This window comes from Conger conger, chromosome 10 (assembly GCF_963514075.1).
Source record: "Conger conger chromosome 10, fConCon1.1, whole genome shotgun sequence".
NCBI lineage: Eukaryota > Metazoa > Chordata > Actinopteri > Anguilliformes > Congridae > Conger > Conger conger.
This window is the reverse complement of record NC_083769.1, coordinates 13,264,661-13,286,432: the sequence shown is the minus strand read 5'-3', so window position 1 is coordinate 13,286,432 and position 21,772 is coordinate 13,264,661. Positions and strand designations below refer to the sequence as shown.

The 21,772-nt window shown below is 44.4% G+C and overlaps 1 protein-coding gene across 2 annotated transcripts; it reads left to right on the top strand.

The window, feature by feature from the left end:
• Window positions 1-4,828: 4,828 nt before the first annotated feature.
• LOC133138568 (carboxy-terminal domain RNA polymerase II polypeptide A small phosphatase 2-like) lies at window positions 4,829-20,697 on the top strand. Of its 2 annotated transcripts, XR_009709751.1 has the most exons (8): window positions 4,830-5,390; window positions 14,246-14,394; window positions 14,890-14,991; window positions 15,180-15,236; window positions 17,256-17,348; window positions 18,486-18,671; window positions 19,524-19,721; window positions 20,429-20,697. XR_009709751.1 is itself a non-coding variant. In XM_061257440.1 (7 exons), exons 1-7 carry the CDS (start codon window positions 5,330-5,332, stop codon window positions 19,647-19,649), a joined length of 774 nt encoding a protein of 257 aa, XP_061113424.1. In that variant the 5' UTR covers window positions 4,829-5,329; the 3' UTR covers window positions 19,650-20,697. The 2 variants fall into 2 exon arrangements, 1 of the variants encoding a protein (XP_061113424.1); XM_061257440.1 differs by having other exon boundaries at window positions 4,829-5,390; window positions 19,524-20,697.
• Window positions 20,698-21,772: the final 1,075 nt, after the last annotated feature.

The window sequence follows — 21,772 nt, the reverse complement described above, 5'->3', positions numbered from 1 at the left end:
CGTACTTGCCTCCATGCTTGGCTCTGCCTTTATGTGAGCACTGGAGGAGGATGCAGGGCGGGGTACTGTAACCTGACGTCGCAAACAGTGTATCAGGAGCTAGGCTCGGACAGTAGCACTAGCCCTGGTGAAGACTCGAGGTTCAGGGGTCACCCTGTTGAGGAGTCACAGGTTTGTGGTTTCACCTGTGGTTTCTGATGCTAACGGTCGTCGTTAGCGTCAGAAGTAGCAGCTGAGTGGACACATTGCTTTTCTAAAGAAAGAAATCTTTCGTCTTTTTTTGGACGGGCGGCAGGGGGGCATTTCCTCCCCGGTGAAGCTGGAGACTCAGGCGGGGGCCAGGGGAGCAGGGCGGGGGGGGGGGGGGCGGGGGGTGCTTTATGTAAGAAGGGAGTCTTCCTGCCTCCCCACCATGTTTATGTTTTTCCAAACGGGCAGGCCTCACAACCTGTCTGTCAGGCCTCTTTCCTGGAAGCAGAGCCCAGGAGAGGCCATCCGGGGGCAGCCGGTGGGAGGGTGCTTCCTGCAAGTCACGTGTCTGAAATCTCCCTGGGCACCCGGGCTGTCCCACACGACCCCCCCCCCCCCCCGGCCAGTCTCAGGTCATCCCGAGCTCAGCGTGTGTGACTAGTTTCCTCGGTTACACAGAATCTCTCTCCGGTGGAGCGGCTGATTCCGGCGAGATGCGATCCGTCCGACGGTGAACCCGAAAAAGTGAAAGTTATAAATAACCCCGGGGCTCTGTGTGGCGTACCTCAATAACAATCTGAACATTTATGCAGCGCACGGCCGCGTTCCTGCTTTAGAAGCCCCGGCATTGAAGGTTTGGTGCTGTTGCCTGCCTGATGTGTCAGTTTCACACATCTGTTGTACCTCACTAAACCAAGTCAATATTGTATGGAAGGTCAGGTGGGAATTGTGGATCTTTGGACTGTGAGATAGAGGGGATATTGCATGTCCTGCACCATACAGATATGAGTTGCTATTCCCCTTACTGCATATGTTTATCATCTAAAACATGGTTCCCCAAATGGAGGCCCCTGAAGGGGTTCCACCACAGGGCCCTCAGTGGAATTTGGAAGAACCTATCATGAGAGGCTAATCCTACATCACTGGCCCAGCTAAACAAAATGAGGGTCCTAGTGAGCTCATTTATAGTCATTGAACAAAATATGCAGTCACTGAGCACTTTATTAGGTAGACTTGTACACCAGCTTGTTAATGTGAATATTTAATCAGCCAACCATGTGGCAGCAACTAAATGCATGAAAGCATGCAGATGTGGTTGCATGTATCTTTGCAGAGAATGGTGCGAACAACAAAAATCATCCAGTGAGCAGCAGTTCTGTGAGCAGAAATGCATTGTTAATGAGAGACGTCAGAGGAGAAGGGCCAGACTGGGCAAAGCTGACAGGAAGGTGACAGTAACGCAAATAACCACACATTACAACAGTGGTATGCAGAAGAGCATCTCTGAACACACAATGCATCATAGCTCTAAGTGGATAGGCTACAGCAGTCGAAGTAATAAGTAATAAATACCTAATGAAGTGCTCCCTGTGTGTAGTGCACATTGGCCATAGTGGTGTACAGAAATGTGTAATTGTGGCTAGAAGTTCCCAAGGCATATCTCATGGTGTTTGAGGTACAGTCATGAAGATTCAAGCATCTCCTGATCTCAAGGGCATGGAAGAAACTATTAACTTTTGGTGAATATCCGACATAAGCAACTGGAATATCGTGACAATTACATAACGTTAGCAGAAATTCCCAGTTATCCAATTACTCTGCAGTCTCATTGAAAATTCACACCATCGCTCATGAAGGCAGTCTTGTGCCTCGATGACACGTCTGGCTTGCCAGAACTCGCCATTCATGGTTATATTCCTCTCTGGTTCCTGCTCTGGTGATGTAATCTGGTGATTATAGCCCCTCCAGCCCCTCCCCACTTCTTCATCTTCCCTAGACTTCCCTAGAACCAAGATATACTGCATATTCCATAGATAAACTGCATATTCCCTAAATATTCCATAGATATACTGTATTTTATTTAAGCAATAGCAAGTTCATTTCCTGAAGGATGATTGGTTAACCCAGAAAGGCCTGTCAGGATGTTATGAATGGCTGAACTACTGCTCAGATGATAGACTGTGTCTTCACACACACTCTGAACAGACTGGAATTGTGTCACTCACCATCATGGTCCTTAACTAGGTAGTGGGCTGGAGCCTCCTCTCTCCCAAAGCCCATGTGTGGCACGGGGAGTGGTGTGAGTTTACCTCTGTTTGTACCTCCCCCCCTGTCCACTATCCCCCCTATCCATCTCTCCACTCCTGTCCACTCTATCCCCCCCCCCTGCCCCCTCTATCCAACTCCCAGCAGCTCCACTGGGTCACCTGACCCTCATAAAGGTTCATCGTCCATCGCCTCAGTCAATGGGGTTGCAGACCCTTCTCGTTCCCAATGCCCTGTTTCTCTTCACTTTCTGTGCAGGGTCTTTTCTGCACACACACCACCAGGTTTGTTTGTTTTCAGCCATTGCTCAAAGAAGTGTGAGAAAATATTTTAGTGAAATGTTTTGAATTTATGTGTCAAATGTCTGAGCAGAATCAAAACTCGCACGCCGATTTTTGGTATATGACTTTGTAAGTGGCAAAAGTATGACAATTAGTGCCAAGGAAATCACTAATGCAATTCGTGCATTAAGCTTGAGGAAGTTTTTCGCCATTCAGGTTTTGACGTCTTCCATACCGTGAAACTGGGACTTCAGAGGACTCTTGTTGCTTGGATTTAATGGAAGGAAATGCTGGGTGTCATCAGTGTAGCCATGTCATGCTTTTAATGATAGAACACAGGTACAGGGAGAAAAGGATCAGACCATGGATAGACCCACAATAAACTTTGGATTTGATACCAGAAACATATCAAGTGCAAAGTTGATAGATATGTAATTGGTAGTTTAAAGGATAAACCTTTTTAACAGCCAATGCAATGAGTGCTTCAAATCTGCGCCCTTATACTGCATACAAATCACACGGGAGAAAGCGGAACAACTTCCCATTTCTCCAACTTGGTAGTGTTCATGTGTTGAGTTGCATGTTGGCATCTATGAACACTGACACACAACAGAGAAAATTAGGATAACGTTACAGCTTGATTTGATTTCTATTGACACCAGTTACACCTGTACCCTGCTGCTCTAGATAATCAGATTATAGCTTTATGACAGTAGCTCACTCTATTTCTCGCTCAAAACATTACTTTAAAAAGTAGGTCTACACCAAACCACCAAAGTGCAGAGGGGAGTAGCCGAACAATTAACCATAAACAGTGTGCAGAGGCAAATTGGTGCATATATTACAATATTATTTTGTTAACTTGAACATTTGCCAAGTTGGTCATGGAAGCCATTTTTCTTCCTGTATTCATTTGTGCACTTCCAGGTCAGAGATATTGGAACCCTCAGAAAGTTCCCATAGCCTAATTCATAGTGGGAATTACAACTCAGAGCTTGAAGTGAATTATTTTTTCTAGTTGTAAGGTGGTAACAACCTGAATGCGACATTAGGACCAGACCCTGCCGGACCTTGCTAAAATGCCTCCATTCCACACTGCTACCAATGCGGCCGCACCATACGCACCCAGAAACACATTCTGGGACGAATATAGTGGCTTCCATCTCCTAGAGTTAAGTTACAGGATTTGTATTTCTTATTTTGCACTGATGAGGCTTTCATTCACAGTGATGAGTGAGTCCTATAAAATATCAAGTCCAATTAATGTAGGCCTATTGTCCATTACTTCATTACATTGGGCAACAGAAAAACTATTCCTGAATAGTTATATATTTGTACATTGTAGAGTTCAACAAATAGTGATACTTCAGTTCCCTGTGTTTCTCCTCATTTTGAAGAACCTGCAAACACTGCATAAGCTTACTTGCCTGCCATATTAAATTACATGGCGGTTTATTTAAATTAATGTGTTTGTTTTTCACATAAAATAACTGTGATTTGACAGAATAGTGTAGACCAGGACGTGGCATTGATATGTTGCAAATCAATAACAAAATCGTTATTTTATGGTAGGCTATTTTCAAAATAGTCGCCAAAATCAAAACATAATTTAATTCCATCCAATCTTCAGAAGATTCATGTCTAGGTCAAATTAGACTGAATTGAAAAAACAAAACAAAAAAAACAAGCAACACTTAAGGCATTTATGTTATTTTAATTAACCCCATAGGTTTTGCAGTATGTGAGTAGTGTGAGACGTCCAGTACGTTGAGATTGTAAATGCAAATAGGCGAATAAAAATACCGTAATTTATTCCTTTGTCCTCTTTGCCGCAGACACAAAATGGTGATCAGTATGTAGCCTATGTCAATACACAATGCTGCCATTACGTCATAGCTTTTAGGTTTCAGTGAAGCGGAGTGAACCGTTTGTTTAATACAGTAGACGATCCGCGTACAGTCGTTTATCAAAACTGAAGTCAACATTTTGAAAAACAGGCTGGGCCTGCTGTCTAAACAAATACACTAAATACGTAATGATATTTCTACCTATAGTATTGTGTCCGTACTGCGATATTTTAAAAACAAGGAATTAAATGGAATTACAAATTACTTGAAGACAGTGCACTTCCACCGCCTCCGCCTCCGCCTCGCAACAAAGCCAGCGCTGGAATGTGTTGCGCGCCGTGCGCGTCGTGTTGGGAAGAATGCCTCCGTCAACGCCCACTTCCCGGACATCCAATCCGAGGCGACGGTCGGTTTCAAGGTACCCTTTACGGTCTCCGGTTGGGCAAAACAAAGCGTCGAACATGCAAAATACAAAATTATTTAATCCAAATTATGGCCTGATTGCCATCGGTCTGCTGGACGGCCGCTAAATTGCCAGACCGTTTTCCGGTTTCTCCATCGGAAATGTCCCCTCGACTAGGTTGTTTATCTGTAGTAAGGGGAACTTGAAACCGCCCCTGCCCCATTTCCTTGGTTGTTTTGCTCCTTTCGCCTGGATTCTCCATGTTGGAGCAGCAGGGAGGTTTGACCGAAGGGGAGTGTGCACAGTACTGCTAGCTAGCATGCTGAGCAATACAGATAGTAAGAGAAAGCCGAGACGGGTAGCTAAGGGAGTAGCTACCCAGAGAAAACCCAAACACGCCGCCCCTCCCATGTGAACAAGCAACTACAGAGAAGCCCAGGAAAATGATAAAACACTGTTGCTGAAACAAACTGAACACGGATATCAACGGCAGTTGACGTTAAATTCGTTGGCAAGCTGACTCGTTTTGGGGGAAAACGGTTTTAATTTTTGACGTTTGTTAGATGGAAAGTTCTGTCATCACTCAAGTGCGGAAAGAAGACGTTCAACTCTCGTCAAAATCAGGTAAAAAATAGCTAGGATCCTCGTAATTTCGAGGCGACCCGGTATGAGAATCTAATTTTGACAGAAGTAACGTTAACGTTAGCCAAGTTAATATTGGTTAGCTAGGACATGCATTTGAATCGGCATGCTATCTCGTACCAGGTCGCTACTTTTTATTAGGTGGTTATAACTCCAGTATTGTACATTCGATGCATAAAAAGTTAATTTTAATGGCAGCATTGCCTATGCTTTGCTTTCGTATCCTGCTCGCAACGACAGGAAAGCCATTGAATTAACATGATTTAATATTGGATAACTAGCCAAGTTCAGTATGCATGCTTTGCTGCACGCAGTAAGGGTTTCAGTTTTGTTTTCCGGTAAAATCGAGTGCTGAATAAATTGCAGTCTAACTAGCTGCGCTGGCTACCTGTCCAGCTAACGTTGGTGTAACGTTAGTGTAGTCGTGTAGTTCATCTACGGAGCTAATCTTTAAAACATGAATTTGTCAACAATCAATATAATGCATGTAAATGCCAGATACAGTTCCAATACGAGTGACTGCACTGTGTCATTTATCTATTCATCTAGAATAGTTATAGAAATAGATTTCGCTAGTTAGCTAGCTTACGATTTAAATCGTGTGCCGTGAGGCTGTTGTTTTTCTGCTCGACAGTGATTGGCTGCTCTAGACGCCCAGATGGGTCATTGTTGTTGTTTATCAGAATTGACTGTATTCCCTGCTTTTGTAGCGGTCGAGTGTCCCTTGTCGAAAATAAACATGTTTGCCGACTGTTAGGATGTAGAGTATAATTGTGCTTTATTTGTCCAATGCTAAATGAAAGTAGGTGCGAAGCATGTCCATAGATCGACTGGCTCCCGGATTTGCTTGCATTTTCTCACTTGGCTTAAACAGACGCACATTATGTTCTATTTCGCGAGCAAGAGCTTATGTCCACATCTGTCCACAAGAGAAGCAGTCAAACTGGATGATCTAACGTTAGCCTATCTCTTCAGTTTTTCGTCTTACGTCGACCTGCATGGTTAGGGACATTCATGATTTTTCGACGTTACACAACCATGACTCGAGTTAAACGATTTTCACATTAGTTGAAGTACGTTAGTAGCAGACTAAGACTGTTCCTTTGTTTTGAATTGAAATGTGTGTCTAAAAACGGCAGCATTTAACGTGCGGTCCAGTGGATTGCTAGTTGCTAAATATCCCAGTATTCATTTTTGCTGTGTGGCGGCTGATGCTACTTCAAAGATCTCATACATTTCTCGTTTATAACTTTTTTTTCTGTTCGAAACGCGAGAAGCCGTGGATATGTCAGGTGTTTGTAGTATCAGGAGCACACCCCTTTACCCGCCCATACGCACCATATCTGAGCTGAAACGGCGCAGAATGCGTACAGTCGTGTAGTTTTATAGCATTTGGCGCTCTTGTTCGAAAGAGGAACAGACGAAAGCGTTTTTTGGACGGTTCTATGACTACATTGTTTTTTTTAAGTACTGAATGTGACTTGGTGGATTTCATTCGCTGACAAGTATAGACAGACAATCCCGTTAACATCTGGAAAAGGGCAGTTTGTGAGTTGGCTTACATTTTCTTTCATGTATGATTGATCCTAGGATAATTTTTTTAGGCCTACATGGTTTTGGAACTAGATTTCGTTGTGAGATAATTAGAAATATAGCTGGACGTCAAGTACGAGAAAAAAGGACAAGATCAAATAAGTCGTCTTGTATCAGTGGAAATGTTTTGGACAATTTAGTTGCTAGAATTCATGTAAATTCCACAGGGTCTGTGTTACATCACATGCAGTTCTTTCTGCCTTGAACTGAATTAAAATTGCACAAGAATTGTTGCACGTTTGGTAACATTGTTGTGCAAGCAGAGTACTCAGGTGAGTCATCGGGTGCATTTAATTCTAATGCATTATTAAAAGTTGGACTGAATTATTGTTATCCCACATAAGAGACTTGTGGTCATTATAGGTTTCAAAATTCATTGGGTTAATGTTTATGGTAAGAACCCAGTTACCAATTATGGTGTTAAATGAAGCCTAAACCACTCCATCAAAGAAAGTGTACAGTCTACTAAACAAACTGCAGACTGTCCAACATTTCCTCCAAGCTATTTTGCAATGGTACGGCAGAAGTGCATAAGTTATCCGTCCTTGTGATAAAAAGCCCCCTCCTTTTCCTCTATTGGAGTTATCAACGATAACTCTGACTCTTCCTCTCTGTTGGAGTACTAAAAAGTAGGGTTTACTTTCTGAAACTGCTCCTTGCGAATTCCGAAACTCCGGAAATAGGCTGCATTAAAAGTCGGCCTGCACTACATTGAGAATTTCACCTACAAAACAACTCTGTACCCACAGTCTGCATACGGGGGTACTAATAAGTAGACAGTATGTTTAGTAGATGGTAGGATGGTGAGGATGCAGTAGTTGTTTCAGACACACTGTTATGGTCCAACCTATACCCACATTATATTAGGGCAACACAAAGGGCTTTAAACCAAAAAAAAGCCACCAAACAGAAGTCAATCAATAATACAAAAACCACATTACAACAGGGAAAAAAATCAATAAAATAAAAACTAAATTGGCAGGATGGTCCAGGCACAAAACAAAGGCCAGCTAAACTATTCCTAACCTAATACACCAAAAACTAAAAAGGAGTCTTCCGCAAATATACTTCCCTTCTCTGACCTAAACTCTCAAAAGGTGCTCAAACAAAAAGAGAATGAGCCTGGCCGTCTGCCAACTACAAAAGAAACACTAATCGCAAAATGCTTCGCTAGAGGTATAAAATACACCACTCTCAAAAGGAGTCTCATTACATGTAATTTGGCTGCCACTTTTATCCAAAGCGACTTACAGTTGATTTAGACTGAGCAGGAGACAATCCTCCCCTGGAGCAATGCAAGGTTAAGGGCCTTTCTCAAAGGGCCAACGGCTGTGTGGATCTTATCGTGGCTACACCGGGGATCAAACCACCGACCTTGCGGGTCCCAGTCATGTACCTTAACCACTACGCCATAGGTTTGTTCTCTTAGCCTGGCGAACCCAACTGGACATCATTGCCAATTATTAAATTGGCTGATGGGCTGCACCTGCAGGAGTCAGCCACAGGCCCACACGACACCCCAAGAGATCTTTAGCTGCTAATTGGTTAAAAATGGTGTGCTAAATTAGGATTTAAATGAAGACCTACCGGATGTCCAGGAACAGGGTTGAGGTACTCCAAGTAAGGGCCACAGTTTATGCAGCACTACTCAACTCCACATCCTGCAGGCCGCTGTGTCTGCAGGTATTTGCTCCTACTGTGCACTTAAGCTAATTAGTTAAATCAGGTGGTTATCTGAACCAAGCAGGTAAAATAATTAGTGAAATTAGGTGGTGTCACGCCCGGTAGGAGCAAATACCTGCAGACACTGAGGCCCGCAGGAGTTTATGAATAGAACATCTCTATACTGAACATTGCACAATTGTATGGATTAGCTGTTTTGTGTACTTGTCACACCCTTGCGGAATGTTTGAATGGAGGATTTAGGAAGAAATAATTTGCAGTGCACTAGATTTGTAGCTTAATTGAATGTTTGAACATCATTTCCCTGAACAGAATTTAAAATGCAGTTACATGTGTAGGCTACCACCGGGAGAGATGCATTTGGTTTAGCCTACTGAAAGCAGTTGACCATTTTCAACTCTGGGCTCATTTTTTTGACCACCTTGGTCATTATTCTGCGAACATCAGTGCACACTCGCTTCTCCTGGTTCACAGATGTGGACATCATGGGCAGTGGGATGATGGGCTAATGAACTCAAATGAGGAAAAGTTGATCTTTTGAGATGTTATGGCTGTGTCCAAATTGGTGCACAATTCTGTCAGTTTAAGGCACAGACTGAACTGCATAGGCTATAACACAGACCCTGTAGAATTTACATTAATTCTAGCTATTGAATTGTCAAAAGACATTTCCACTGATATAAGTGTGCTGATTTGGGCACAGTCTATGAAGGAATATGCCACACGGATATGGCAGATGTAAGGTGAAGCCAGTTGTGATTCATTATAGCCAGCAATTGATCGCACAGTAGTACCATCAATGTAAAAAATTATGTCTGGGGGGGAATGGTGTATAACTTGCTTGCTATACCAGAGTAATGAGTTTGAAATCAAGTAGTCATTTTCACCATATTTCACAAGTCAGGATCATTGTCTTAAACTGTTTTGCTAAGAATATCACATCTTTAAAACAACGCTGGTTACTTTTTTATTGGTAAAGTTCATTCTTTAATGGGGAATTCTGTTCGATGGTTAGATATAATTTCAGATTGTGCATGAAATCATCATGTAGCAGCAGGATGTGAACAGTGGTCATAGTAATGGGGGCATCCAAATTTGATGCTTTCTTCCCAACGTTATCTTCCCTTGCTTTACGGGGGAATCTCCAAAATGACAGGATGATATGAACACTGATCATTATCACCTTCCACTGAACTTAATTCCAATGTATCCTGCAAATGCATGTGGGGGCGATTGGTATCCAATCATGACCCGGCCATACAAGCTCTAATGCAGGGGTGAACAACCAAGGCCAATCCGTTTCAGGTTTTTGTGCCGACTTCTGGTCTTAATTATTGACCCAATCATATCTTATCTGACATGTGTATGAGTACCGGCTACAGCTGCAAGTGTGTCCTCATGATTTTCCTGTGCTCAAGTACAGGCTTGAACCAGGGTAATTTATAGAGCTGTCAGCAAATTAAAAACAAGGCAGTTGGTTGGAACAAAAACCAGTACACTGACCAACCCTCGAGGACCAGAGTTGTACACCCCTGCTCTAATGTTAACCTGGGAGAGAGGGAGGAAGGGAAATTGGGAATGTCAGAGACAAGCCTGCGGATACAATTGCACTGGCCAAATGAGGTGGTGTAGGCTCCCCTATCGAATTGTTAATTGTAGCCATGTTTCTTTTTGTATCGAATCGTAGCGATATAGGCCAATTCGACGGAGTAAAGAAAATTGCGTCTATGGCAGGGCACTCTGTATGCATGTGGAATTAAGACTTTACATTTACAAAGACATGTTGCACTGCTCATCGCCGAATCTTTAAAAATGATTCTTGTTCACCGTTCCCCAGCCCTTCTCGCGTTTATTATCTTGACAGGCGCCGTGGGCGTTGCAAATCTCCTCATTGTACCGAAGCAATTCCGGATGCAAATTCCCAGCAAGCGGTTGGATATAAACGCCGCTATCGGTAGGTCATTGCCAAGGGTGTGTGTTTGAGTGGGAGACCAACAGTCAGCGACCAGAAACGGGAGTGCAGCGTCATCATTTATTAGTTCTTGAAATGATTGAAAGCAGTAGTAACTAGTAGAGCGCGCGCATTAAAATCATGTTTATATTGCCGTGACGACAAGCGTCACAACACGTATTCAGTTTTTAACCCTGCTGTAAAATCCAGCTACCAGCTGTTTCAAAACAGCCTGAGCCGGTCAAACCATGTTGAGTATGGAGCTGGTCTGAACTAGTCAACATCGGTTTCAAAACCTAGCTTGAGGTGTTTTTTTCAGCCGGGAATAGTTTCATATTCTTCTACACAGCAGTCTCGCGATTTGAATGCTGTTTTTTATATTCTGGAATGCGACCGAGTTGTTCAGTCGCGTCAAGTATGCGCATCCGGCGTTCACTGGAGTGGGTGGTTACTGACAGCGATGCAGACCCGTGTAGACACACCCCCCCCCCCCCCCCTTTCCTGAAAGCGGAGGAGGAAACTACCCGCCACCCTGTGTACGCTCGGCGCTACTACACGGTTTCCAGTGGCACGAGAATGATTCGTCGTTAAACATCCGTTATTAAGCGCGACGACTTCTCACGCTCTTCCATCGAACTGAAACGATTCGAGTAGCTTATTTTCTTCTAGCGTCCGTATGCTCATCGAAGCAAAGGAAGAGCGTCGGTATTGTTCGAATAACAGGCAAACTAAATGTTTCCAAACGAAATGTTTCCAAAATAAATAGGCCTAAATCTCATTCAAAGTAATTGAGGTGCATATTACTCTGGTGTGTGACATATGCCATATCTCTCATTTTTCCAAGGAGCACATTAATGCATCCCAATTAGTAGATGGTGCAGTTAGCACACATCAATTTTCAGGACCAATGCTGCTGAAATGCCAGCGCTGTACATCCCTAGCCTGGGAAAACAGCGTTGGTTGGCTATAAGGTGTGCGTGTGTAATTCTGCGCACGTGTGCGTATGCACGTGTATGTGTGCCTTTGTGCACGAGCCTATGCCCCCGCTGTGGGTTTTCGGAATTGCATCATCAGAATTTTGTTTATGAAAAAATGTCCTCTGAAGTGGAAGTATTTCGTCATTGACAGCTGAGCAGTTGGTCATGTTTCGGAGAAGTGTTCTGGACATTTCGGAGAAGTGTTCTGGCCGGATTTAACGTGACGTAACCGATAAAGCAAGCATTCTCAATGACTAGTGCACACATTATTCATCTTTAGAAATGCGTTTAATTCACATTCACGTTCTACAAACAGTGTATGAATGTTATCACATAACGGATAGAAAACTGAACAGATCTAGAGCTCGTGCAAACTGCATATGCACTGAGCACGTCATCCACACACATCATATTAGAAAGATCAAGGATTTCTGAAACCACTTAATGTTAATTCTGCAATGTGTACAGTGCTGATCGACTATGCAGTTGTATTAATTGACTTGGCAGTTGTTCTGGCGCTTCACAATAGGGCTGCCTACACACAGCGGGTTTCGTGGGGATCCCGTGGGTTCCTGGTCTTTTGTATACACCTGAAGATACTGTTGTATGTATGTATGTATGTATGTAATTTATTTTATTACATGCATGTTATAGTTCACTAAGCTAGACCAGGGGTGTCCAATCTTATTCAGAAAGGGCCGGTGTGTGTGCAGGTTGTTATTTTATCTCAGGTCTAAGACGGCTGATTCTGCTCATCAAGGTCTTGATTAAAGACCACGATTAGTTCATTAGTATAATCAGGTGTGTTACTGCTGGGTTAAAACAAAAACCTGCACCCATGCCGGCCCTTTTCAGATAAGATTGGACACCACTGAGCTAGACAAACTTGTCTAATGCTGTATCTACGGCTTATATGAAACTAAAATGAATAAAACTGAACTGCCACTGTCTCTTTGGCATTGGGCGCATCCACACAGTGGAACAGTACCTTCCCCCTTTCATGCCCCCAGTAGCCAAGCGGCCCCGGTTTTATAGTTGCAGGGCTTTGAGTGCGAGTAGCTTTAAACTCTGGAGAGGGAGACGGAAGGAGAGCGAGGGGTACGGATGACAGGAGGGGAGAGTAAGGGAGAGAGAGCTGAGGGAAGAGTTGATATAGGGAGTAAGGGAGGAACTGCTAGGCTGAGATGGATAGAGCGAGAATAAGCCTCACTGGGGTTGGGACACAGACCTATAGCAGTTGTGCGTTACAGCAAACGGTGGGGGGGTTCAACGACTCCTCAGACTCCACTATTTTCTTGGCGTTGACAACAATATTTAAAGCATATATCGCTTGGTACCTGAACGTACTCCAATTTCATTTCATTGCATTTCCATTACAGTACCTTACTTATATTTAGCTTGGAAAAAGTGCAGCAGACAGAATGACATTAATATGAAAGTGGGGGGGCACATCACCTCTGAGTGTACAAATTATGGACAGGGTTACTGTGGTTTGTGAGTGTACATATAACAGGGTACTGTGGTTTGTGAGTACAGATTATAACAGGGTACTGTCGTTTGTGAGTGTACAGATTATAACAGGGTACTGTGGTTTGTGAGTACAGATTATAACAAGGTACTGTGGTTTGTGAGTGTACAGATTATAACAGGGTACTGCGGTTTGTGAGTACAGATTATAACAGGGTACTGTGGTTTGTGAGTGTACAGATTATTACAGGGTACTGTGGTTTGTGAGTGTACAGATTATTACAGGGTACTGTGGTTTGTGAGTGTACAGATTATTACAGGGTACTGTGGTTTGTGAGTGTACAGATTATAGAAAGGGTTACTGTGGCTCCTAACCTATGCACTTGTAAATCGCTTTGGATTAAAAGCGTCTGCCGAATGACTAAAATGTAAATGTAAAATGTAAAATGTAACCCATCGGCATTCACCCTGGATGAGAGCTCCTGCCAAATGGCCCTAATGTTATTGAATGTAAGAAAGTTACAAAGGGGGGGGATTTTGTAAGTACATTGGGACAAAGAATTCTGAATTCCAGAACAGTACATTGGTGATGCATATTGTGTGCAGGGGTGTGCAGGGCTGTTCAGGGAGTTGGAGTCAACTTTTTGCCCGCATTGGGAAATTAAACCCCGGTCTCTGTCTCACCACCCCCCTTGCCTGACTGTGTGGTCTCTACAACACTAGCCAAGCTAGCCAAGACTTGGCTCAGTTTCTGACAGCAGTCCATACATAGGCTTCAAAAACGATTAAAAAAATTAAATGAATAAATTAAAACTTCCCTCCAAGTTGGTCATTTTGTCATGCGTGTTGCAGTCCTTGTGGATGAATAAATAATAAATAGATAATTTGTTATTTAATAGACGCTTTTATCCAAAGCAACTTACAGTTGCTTAGACTAAGCAGGGGACAATCCCCACTGAAGCAATGCGGGGTTTAGAGCCCAACAGCTGTGTGGATCTTATCGTGCCTACGCTGGGGCTTGAAACGCCATACCTTCCTGGTCCCAGTCATGTACCCTCGCCACTAGGCTATAGGCTGCCCCAGTGGATGTGTGCCTGCTTGTGCACTGCACGTGTTCCAGTGAGGTCACACTCTTGTGCCCTTCTGTCCCTCCTTCCCTCGCTCAGTCCAGAAGAAGTCTTCCGCAAAGAAGCACAGCAGTCCCAAGCTCTTTAAAGCCCTCTTCTGCTGTCTGCAAGCTCAGGATGTCCTGCGGCCACCACCCCCTTCCCACGATGCCCCGCTGCAGCCCGAGGACACTGCGCTGGTTGCTAAGGTAATTTTTTGATCTTGTGGATGAACATCTTTGCTGGCTTTCAAATTATTTGCCTGCTTCTCGGCTGTGGCGTTAGTGACTCGTATGCTGTGGCGTTAGTGACCTGTATGCTGTGGCGTTAGTGACCTGTATGTGGTGTTTACAGCTGTGGCGTTAGTGACCTGTATGTGGTGTTTACAGCTGATGGGTTATTGACCTGTACACAGTATTTACAGCTGTGGCGTTAGTGACCTGTATGTGGTGTTTACAGCTGTGGGTAGTGACCTGTATGCTGTCTTTACAGCTGTGGGTAGTGACCTGTATGCTGTCTTTACAGCTGTGGGTAGTGACCTGTATGTGGTGTTTACAGCTGTGGCGTTAGTGACCTGTATGTGGTGTTTACAGCTGATGGGTTATTGACCTGTGTGTCCAGGGGACACAGGGGTGATTAGTTGGGGTATTGGGGGGATTAGTTGGAGCAGTGGGGTGACCCCAGGTATTTGTGTGTCTGCTCAGACCCTTGGAGCCCGTCTCCTGCCTGAAATCACCACGCAGGACCAGGGGAAGATCTGTGTGGTCATCGACTTGGACGAGACCCTAGTGCACAGCTCTTTCAAGGTTCTCTCACTCTCTCTCTCTTTCTGACTCACTCTCTCACTCAGTTCCTGCTAGTGGTGGGGAAGAACCATGTCATGAAACGTAATGGTTCTGCCCTTAAAATGTACACGTTTCTACTTTGTTCATTGATGCAAATTCTATATTTTGTGTTTAAAGGTTATTGTGCTCCTCTGTGTTCTGTCTTCCAGCCGATCAATAATGCTGATTTTATTGTTCCTGTGGAGATTGAAGGAACCACTCATCAGGTAATGAGGGAAGTGTGTTTGCATTCATATGACGTTATTGTGATGAAGGCTTATTGATTCGGAACCGATTGTATCGTCAGGAAATGTCTCTGTCTGAAAAAAAAAATTTTTGGGCCAAATTAATGTAGAATGTACTTTGTTGTACGTCGCTCTGGATAAGAGTGTCTGCCAAATGCCAATAATGTAATGTAATGAATGTTGTTTTAGATGCTTTGTCCAAAACAATAGGTAATTTCAGACTTTTAACAGTCAAGTGAGGAATTGCACCAAAAACACGCTCGAACCACAAAACTGTTTATCCTACCCCTTCTCTGTCGCTGATGTTGAAATGCCATTGGCTGTGGCAATTAACCAATTTTCAACCAGTGAGCTTGAATTATTGGACTATAAACACAGGCAGAGGGTGAGTCAACATGTCAGTGAGCCTTTTTCAATTTACAATGGTTTTGTAACAATGTTTTAACACAAAAATCTTACCTATTGTACCTTTAAATCTTTCAAAGTGCCAAACTGTGAACAAACTAAAAAGGCAACTTGCTACTCCTGCTGGCCAGATGTGTGCAATGCAGCAGTGCTTCATAACTGCCAGTTTATTGTGTCTTTTGTGTACCTGAAGGTTTGTGCTTTAGACATAGCAGAGCCCCATTTAGACCCAAGTGTACATGTCATATATTCCTGTGTGTCATGGGGAAAAATGGACAGCTGTTAAATTTGTTGATGCAAATGACATTAATGCTGCTATTTTTATTCTGCATTGTAATATCACCGTAGAATGTTTGACGATGCCTCTCCTTTTGGCATGTTCCGGAGTGGAAATGATGAGGTTGATTTTTGAAAATGTTTTCTGCCCTTGTAAAATGCGGATGATCAAAATTGTATTTTATAAGGATATTAAAAAATAATAATAATAATAATAATAAAAATTCTTCACAAAAGTGCATCCGCTGTGAAGGGAAAATAACTGCATGCCCCGCTTTGGTTTGTAGGAAGCCATGGATGTTATGTCAGAGTGTATTATCATCAAGGGATTGTAGCTCTCGCACAGTCTTTCCGGCCTGGTGTGGTAATGTTTTCAAAGGTCCCATATTGTGGAAAACGACATTTCGCTTGCTTATCAAGGAGGCTCCATATGTTTCAAAACGCACTGTCCCCAAATAAATCCACACAATTTGAATCGCAATTAAAATGAATGCGGACTGGACATGCTATTTGAATGTGCGTGACTAGTCGAATATTCAAAGACTCTAACTCGCGTCTACTGGAAAGGTGAATAATATGGGACCTTTAAAAGGTATTCCCGTGGGCCTGCATTGACTGGCAGCAAATGGCAACAACCAGCCACAGATCAAGGAAGTGGCCCCCTCAGTCCACCAATCGCAGCACTGAGTATTCCGCATGTATGCTGCAGTGTGGAATGCTCCGATTGGTCTGCCTGTGTTCCCCACTCCAGGCCCCTCCCTTCTTTGGCCTCAGCCTGGTTCAAGTAATCCAGGATAGGCTGTTGTCCAGCACGGCCTATTCTTGATTACTTGTTTCAGGAAGTGGCTGCCAGCACCAGGAACGTGTGGAGAGATGGTGGATGAATTCACTGAATCCCTTATCCTCGATACGTTGGGTTGTTTTCTTTTTTTCTTTTATTTTCAGTCTTTTGTTATTGGCATTGGACCCCGTTGTGTTTTCCCCTTGTATTTTAAATGTTCATGAACCCACATAAATATTTTCTTCTTTTTTTTTTTTTCATTTGTGAACATAATAGTCATTACCTTGTAATGTAATGTATTCCTAAAGGTGAGAGGTCAAATGTCAAAAATGGTCCAAATGACCAATACATATAGTCCTATAGTGGACAGAACAGGAAATGATAAGCACGTTTAACATCTCGACTGAATAAAATGGGCTTAATATCACTGTATTTGTTGTCATTCCTTACGTATAATATGCCGATTAAAAATGATTGGCGTTCGCGGGGTGTCCACAGGAGACGTGTAGCTTTAAGTTTGCGCGCCTGTGGCGTTTCAGGTGTACGTGCTGAAGAGGCCGCATGTGGACGTCTTCCTCCAGCGAATGGGGGAGCTGTTCGAGTGCGTCCTGTTCACCGCCAGCCTCGCCAAGGTAATGGCGCGCCACTGGTCCAAACGATGGAGCGAGCTTTCAAAACTGAGCTGTGTACGAGTCCTGCATTTACCCAGGGTGATGGACTATTAGCCCCGCAAGTTAAATCATCAGTGGGGCATAAACGACTGATCGTTTTGCAGAAATCCCAGCTAACGTGTGTTTTAAAGCTGTAACACACTCCTATGTCTTATTATTGCAGTGGCTTCAGAAAGTATTCAGACCCCTTTGCTTTTTGCACACTTTATTGTGTTGTGTTGATTTAATGTTAAATGGATAAAATTGCCATTTTTGCCCATCAATCTACAGTCTATAACCCATAATGGCAAAGGGAGAACATATTTTTTAGCATTTGATTCATTCAAAATCAAAAACTGAAAGTGAAGGGGTCTGAATAATTTATGAAGCCACTGTATACCGATATTTTCTAATGTGATATACACTCAGTGAGCACTTTATTAGGTATTTATGACTTCTTTTTTAGACCTATTGGTCTTCTGCTGCTGTAGCCTCTATCCACTCAGAGATTTTGACAGGTTGTGTGTTCAGAGATGCTCTTCTGCATACCATTGTTGTAATGCGTGGTTAATTGTGTTACTGTCACATTTCTGTCAGCTTTGACCAGTCAGGCCCTTCTCCTCTGACCTCTCTCATTAACAACGTGCTTTTGCCCGCTAAACTGCTGCTGCTGGTGTGATTTTAGTTTTTCACACCATTCTCTGCAAACTCTGGAGACTGCTGTGCATGAAAATCCCAGAAGATCAGCAGTTTCTGAAACACTCAAACCACCCTGTCTGCCACCAACAATCATCCCATGGTCAAAGTCACTTGGATCACATTTCTTCCCCATTCTGACTTTTGGTCTGAAGAACAGCTGAACCTCTTGCCCATGTTTGCATGCTTTTATGCATTTAGTTGCTGTCACATGATTCGCTGATGCATTATTTGCATTAACAAGCCGGTTTACAGGTCTACCTAATAAAGTGCTCATTGAGTGTATATTAAAAATGTAATAAAAACATTCATATTTATTTCTCTTGTTTGGGTCGTCTCTAGTTAGTAGCCTGTAGCCAGTCTCCCAGGTTGAGATCCTTTGTAGCCCTGGCTGTAATTTTAGTGGCCCCTCCCTCCCCCCAGTATGCGGACCCTGTGACAGACCAGTTGGACCAGCGGGGCGTGTTTCGCACAAGGCTGTTCCGCGAGTCCTGCGTCTTCCACCAGGGCTGCTACGTCAAGGACCTGAGCCGCCTCGGCCGGGAGCTGAGCAAGACTCTCATCCTGGACAACTCGCCCGCCTCCTACACCTTCCACCCAGAGAACGCTGTGAGTCTCCTGACCCCTAACCCTGACCCAAAACAAAGCCCCTAGCTCTTAACCCTTACCTGCTTCCTACACCTTCCACCCAGAGAACGCTGTGAGTCTCCTGACCCCTAACCCTGACCCAAAACAAAGCCCCTAGCTCTTAACCCTTACCTGCTTCCTACACCTTCCACCCAGAGAACGCCGTGAGTCTCCTGACCCCTAACCCTGACCCAAAACAAAGCCCCTAGCTCATAACCCTTACCTGCTTCCTAGACCTTCCACCCAGAGAACGCCATGAGTCTCCTAACCCATAACCCTAACCCTGACCCAAAACATAGCCCATAGCTCTTAACCCTTACCTGCTTCCTACGCCTTCCACCCAGAGAATGCCGTGAGTCTCCTAACCCAAAACATAGCCCCTAGCTCTTAACCCTTACGTGCTTCCTACGCCTTCCACCCAGAGAATGCCGTGAGTCTCCTAACCCATAACCCCTAGCCCCTAAACCTTCCACCCAGAGAACACTGTTTCCTAACCTATATCCCCTAACTTTACACCTTCCACCCAGAGAACGCAGTGAGTCTCCTAACCCTAACCCAAAACGTAGCCCCTAATTCTTGACCCTAAACCGCTTCCTACACCTTTCACCCAGAGAGTCTTTGTTTCAGTGTTGTGAACACTCTGTTTGAGAGTGCTGATTGGTTGTTAGTGTTTGAGAGTGCTGATTGGTTGATAATGTTTTAGGGTGCTGATTGGTCAGCGGTTTGAGAGTGCTGATTGGTTGATTGTGTGTGTGTGTGTGTGTGTGTGTGTGTGTGTGTGTGTGTGTGTGTGTGTGTGTGTGTGTGTGTGTGTGTGTGTGTGTGTGTGTGCAGGTGCCTGTGGTGTCCTGGTTCGATGACCTTGGAGACGCCGAGCTGCTGCACCTCCTGCCCGTGTTTGAGGAGCTGAGCCGTGCGCAGGACGTCTACTCCGGCCTGGGACAGATGAGAGCCCCCTGAGCCCTGCTACAGCACCCCCCTTTCAGCAGAGGGTCCGAGTCAGCCCCGCTCAGTCACCACTCAGTCCTTCAGGTCTGAATCCATCAGGCTCTGTCAGAACGCACGGTCAGGCTCAGTCTGAAATCATCAGGCTCTGTCAGAACGCACGGTCAGGGTCAGTCTGAAATCATCAGGCTCTGTCAGAACGCACGGTCAGGGTCAGTCTGAAATCATCAGGCTCTGTCAGAACGCACGGTCAGGCTCAGTCTGAAATCATCAGGCTCTGTCAGAACGCACGGTCAGGGTCAGTCTGAAATCATCAGGCTCTGTCAGAACGCACGGTCAGGGTCAGTCTGAAATCATCAGGCTCTGTCAGAACGCACGGTCAGGATTCAGTCTGAAATCATCAGGCTCTGTCAGAACGCACGGTCAGGGTCAGTCTGAAATCATCAGGCTCTGTCAGAACGCACGGTCAGGGTCAGTCTGAAATCATCAGGCTCTGTCAGAACGCACGGTCAGGGTCAGTCTGAAATCATCAGGCTCTGTCAGAACGCACGGTCAGGGTCAGTCTGAAACCATCAGGCTCTGTCAGAACGCACGGTCAGGGTCAGTCTGAAATCATCAGGCTCTGTCAGAACGCACGGTCAGGGTCAGTCTGAAACCATCAGGCTCTTTCAGAACGCACGGTCAGGATTCAGTCTGAGTCGGACAAAGACGGTCATAGATTGGCTGACGTGGTCCGGCAGAGTTAGCCGTTATGACCGTAGAACAGTCGGTTTAACATGTCCCTCTGCACGCAGGCGTGAGTGGTGTGATCCTCAGGATGTTGGTGATGAGCCCAGCATTCCCCAAAAAACACACCATCGCAACTGCCATAACCAGGCTGCTCCAGAACAGCCCAGCGCAAACAGAGTGACTGTGGCCAGGGTTCCACCGAAGAACCTGAGTCGACAGCCGGAGGACTCAACATTTGGTCCAGGGCTTAAGGAGGGGCTGGAAGGACAACACAACTCTGGCACAAAACTGTGAAACTTGAAACTTTGACAGGAAAAACCTGTTTTTCTTTGGTTTTGGGGGGGGTTTGGGTGGGGTGGGGTGTGGCAGATTAGTGCAAAGGGGATCTGATTGAAGGCCAGAAGCAATGTTGGGGGGATGTGCTCAACGTGCCTTACTATGAACATGACCTACTCTGCTCATTTCAACATTTTATTTTACTATGTTTTTTATTTATTTGTGCATTCTTTTATATGAATACTCTCAGCTTGTAAATTAATTTTCTGTGTAAGTGCAAAACATAGAACATATTGTGTTGCATATCGAGTCTTTCCGGAAGCCCACTGTTTGTCTGTTACGCTGTTTGCAGGTGCCTGACAAAAAAACAAGCTGGTTTTCATTTAAGGTCTTTGTTGCAGACAAAGCTTTCCCTCATTTTGTGGGTTAAAATGTGCCCCGCCCTTGCATTCCAGGTTTGGCTGATTTGCCTTTTTAAAACACAAAAAGCAGCCACCAGGGCTATACTTGCTAATAAAATCTTGCATGTGTTTCTGTAGGGGAGGCCTCTGCTCCTTTTGTTTTGTGTCCTGCGTGTGTGATTTTATTTTCAATTTTTAAGGCACATTTCAGACCATAAAATACTCTTGGGTTTTAAAGGCCCTGTCTTACCAAGTCGACCATCGGCCGTAGTTGGGCAGTCGTTGACCGTAGGTAGCCAAACGTCGCCCGTAGTTTTTGTGCTCTGTCCTGCACCGTTGGCGCTAGTCGGTCTTTATTGGCCGATTCAGCGTGTTGAATAGTGGTGGAGGCCGTCCTTGAGAGAGCTCTCTGATTGGATGTTCGGCTTACAGAATCACTACACGAGAAGAATAACGGAAGTCAACAAAGCAAGTGGCGACAGTTGAGGGCACACATCGCCTTTAATCATTTGTCTATTTTTGTAACAACGTGGCAGTACATTTTGTCAGAAAATTCGGTGTCCTAATTTCCTCCCCATCTGCGTCCCTGTTGTTAAGACGCTTCTCTGTGGAATGCTGTTGGAGGACGCATTTTTTTTTTGTTTCCTTTGTTGTTCTCGCATCTATTTTTATTCCCGTGCTCGTTTCTTTCCAGGTCGCTTCATCTCTGAGATGCTTTCTAATTGTCATCCC

Coding starts and splice junctions, on each gene's coding strand:
- LOC133138568 (XM_061257440.1), top strand. CDS start 5,330: ATGGAAAGTTCTGTCATCACTCAAGTGCGGAAAGAAGACGTTCAACTC. Junction 5,391..14,245: donor TCAACTCTCGTCAAAATCAG/GTAAAAAATAGC, acceptor TCCCTCGCTCAG/TCCAGAAGAAGTCTTCCGCA. Junction 17,349..18,485: donor TCACCGCCAGCCTCGCCAAG/GTAATGGCGCGC, acceptor CCCTCCCCCCAG/TATGCGGACCCTGTGACAGA.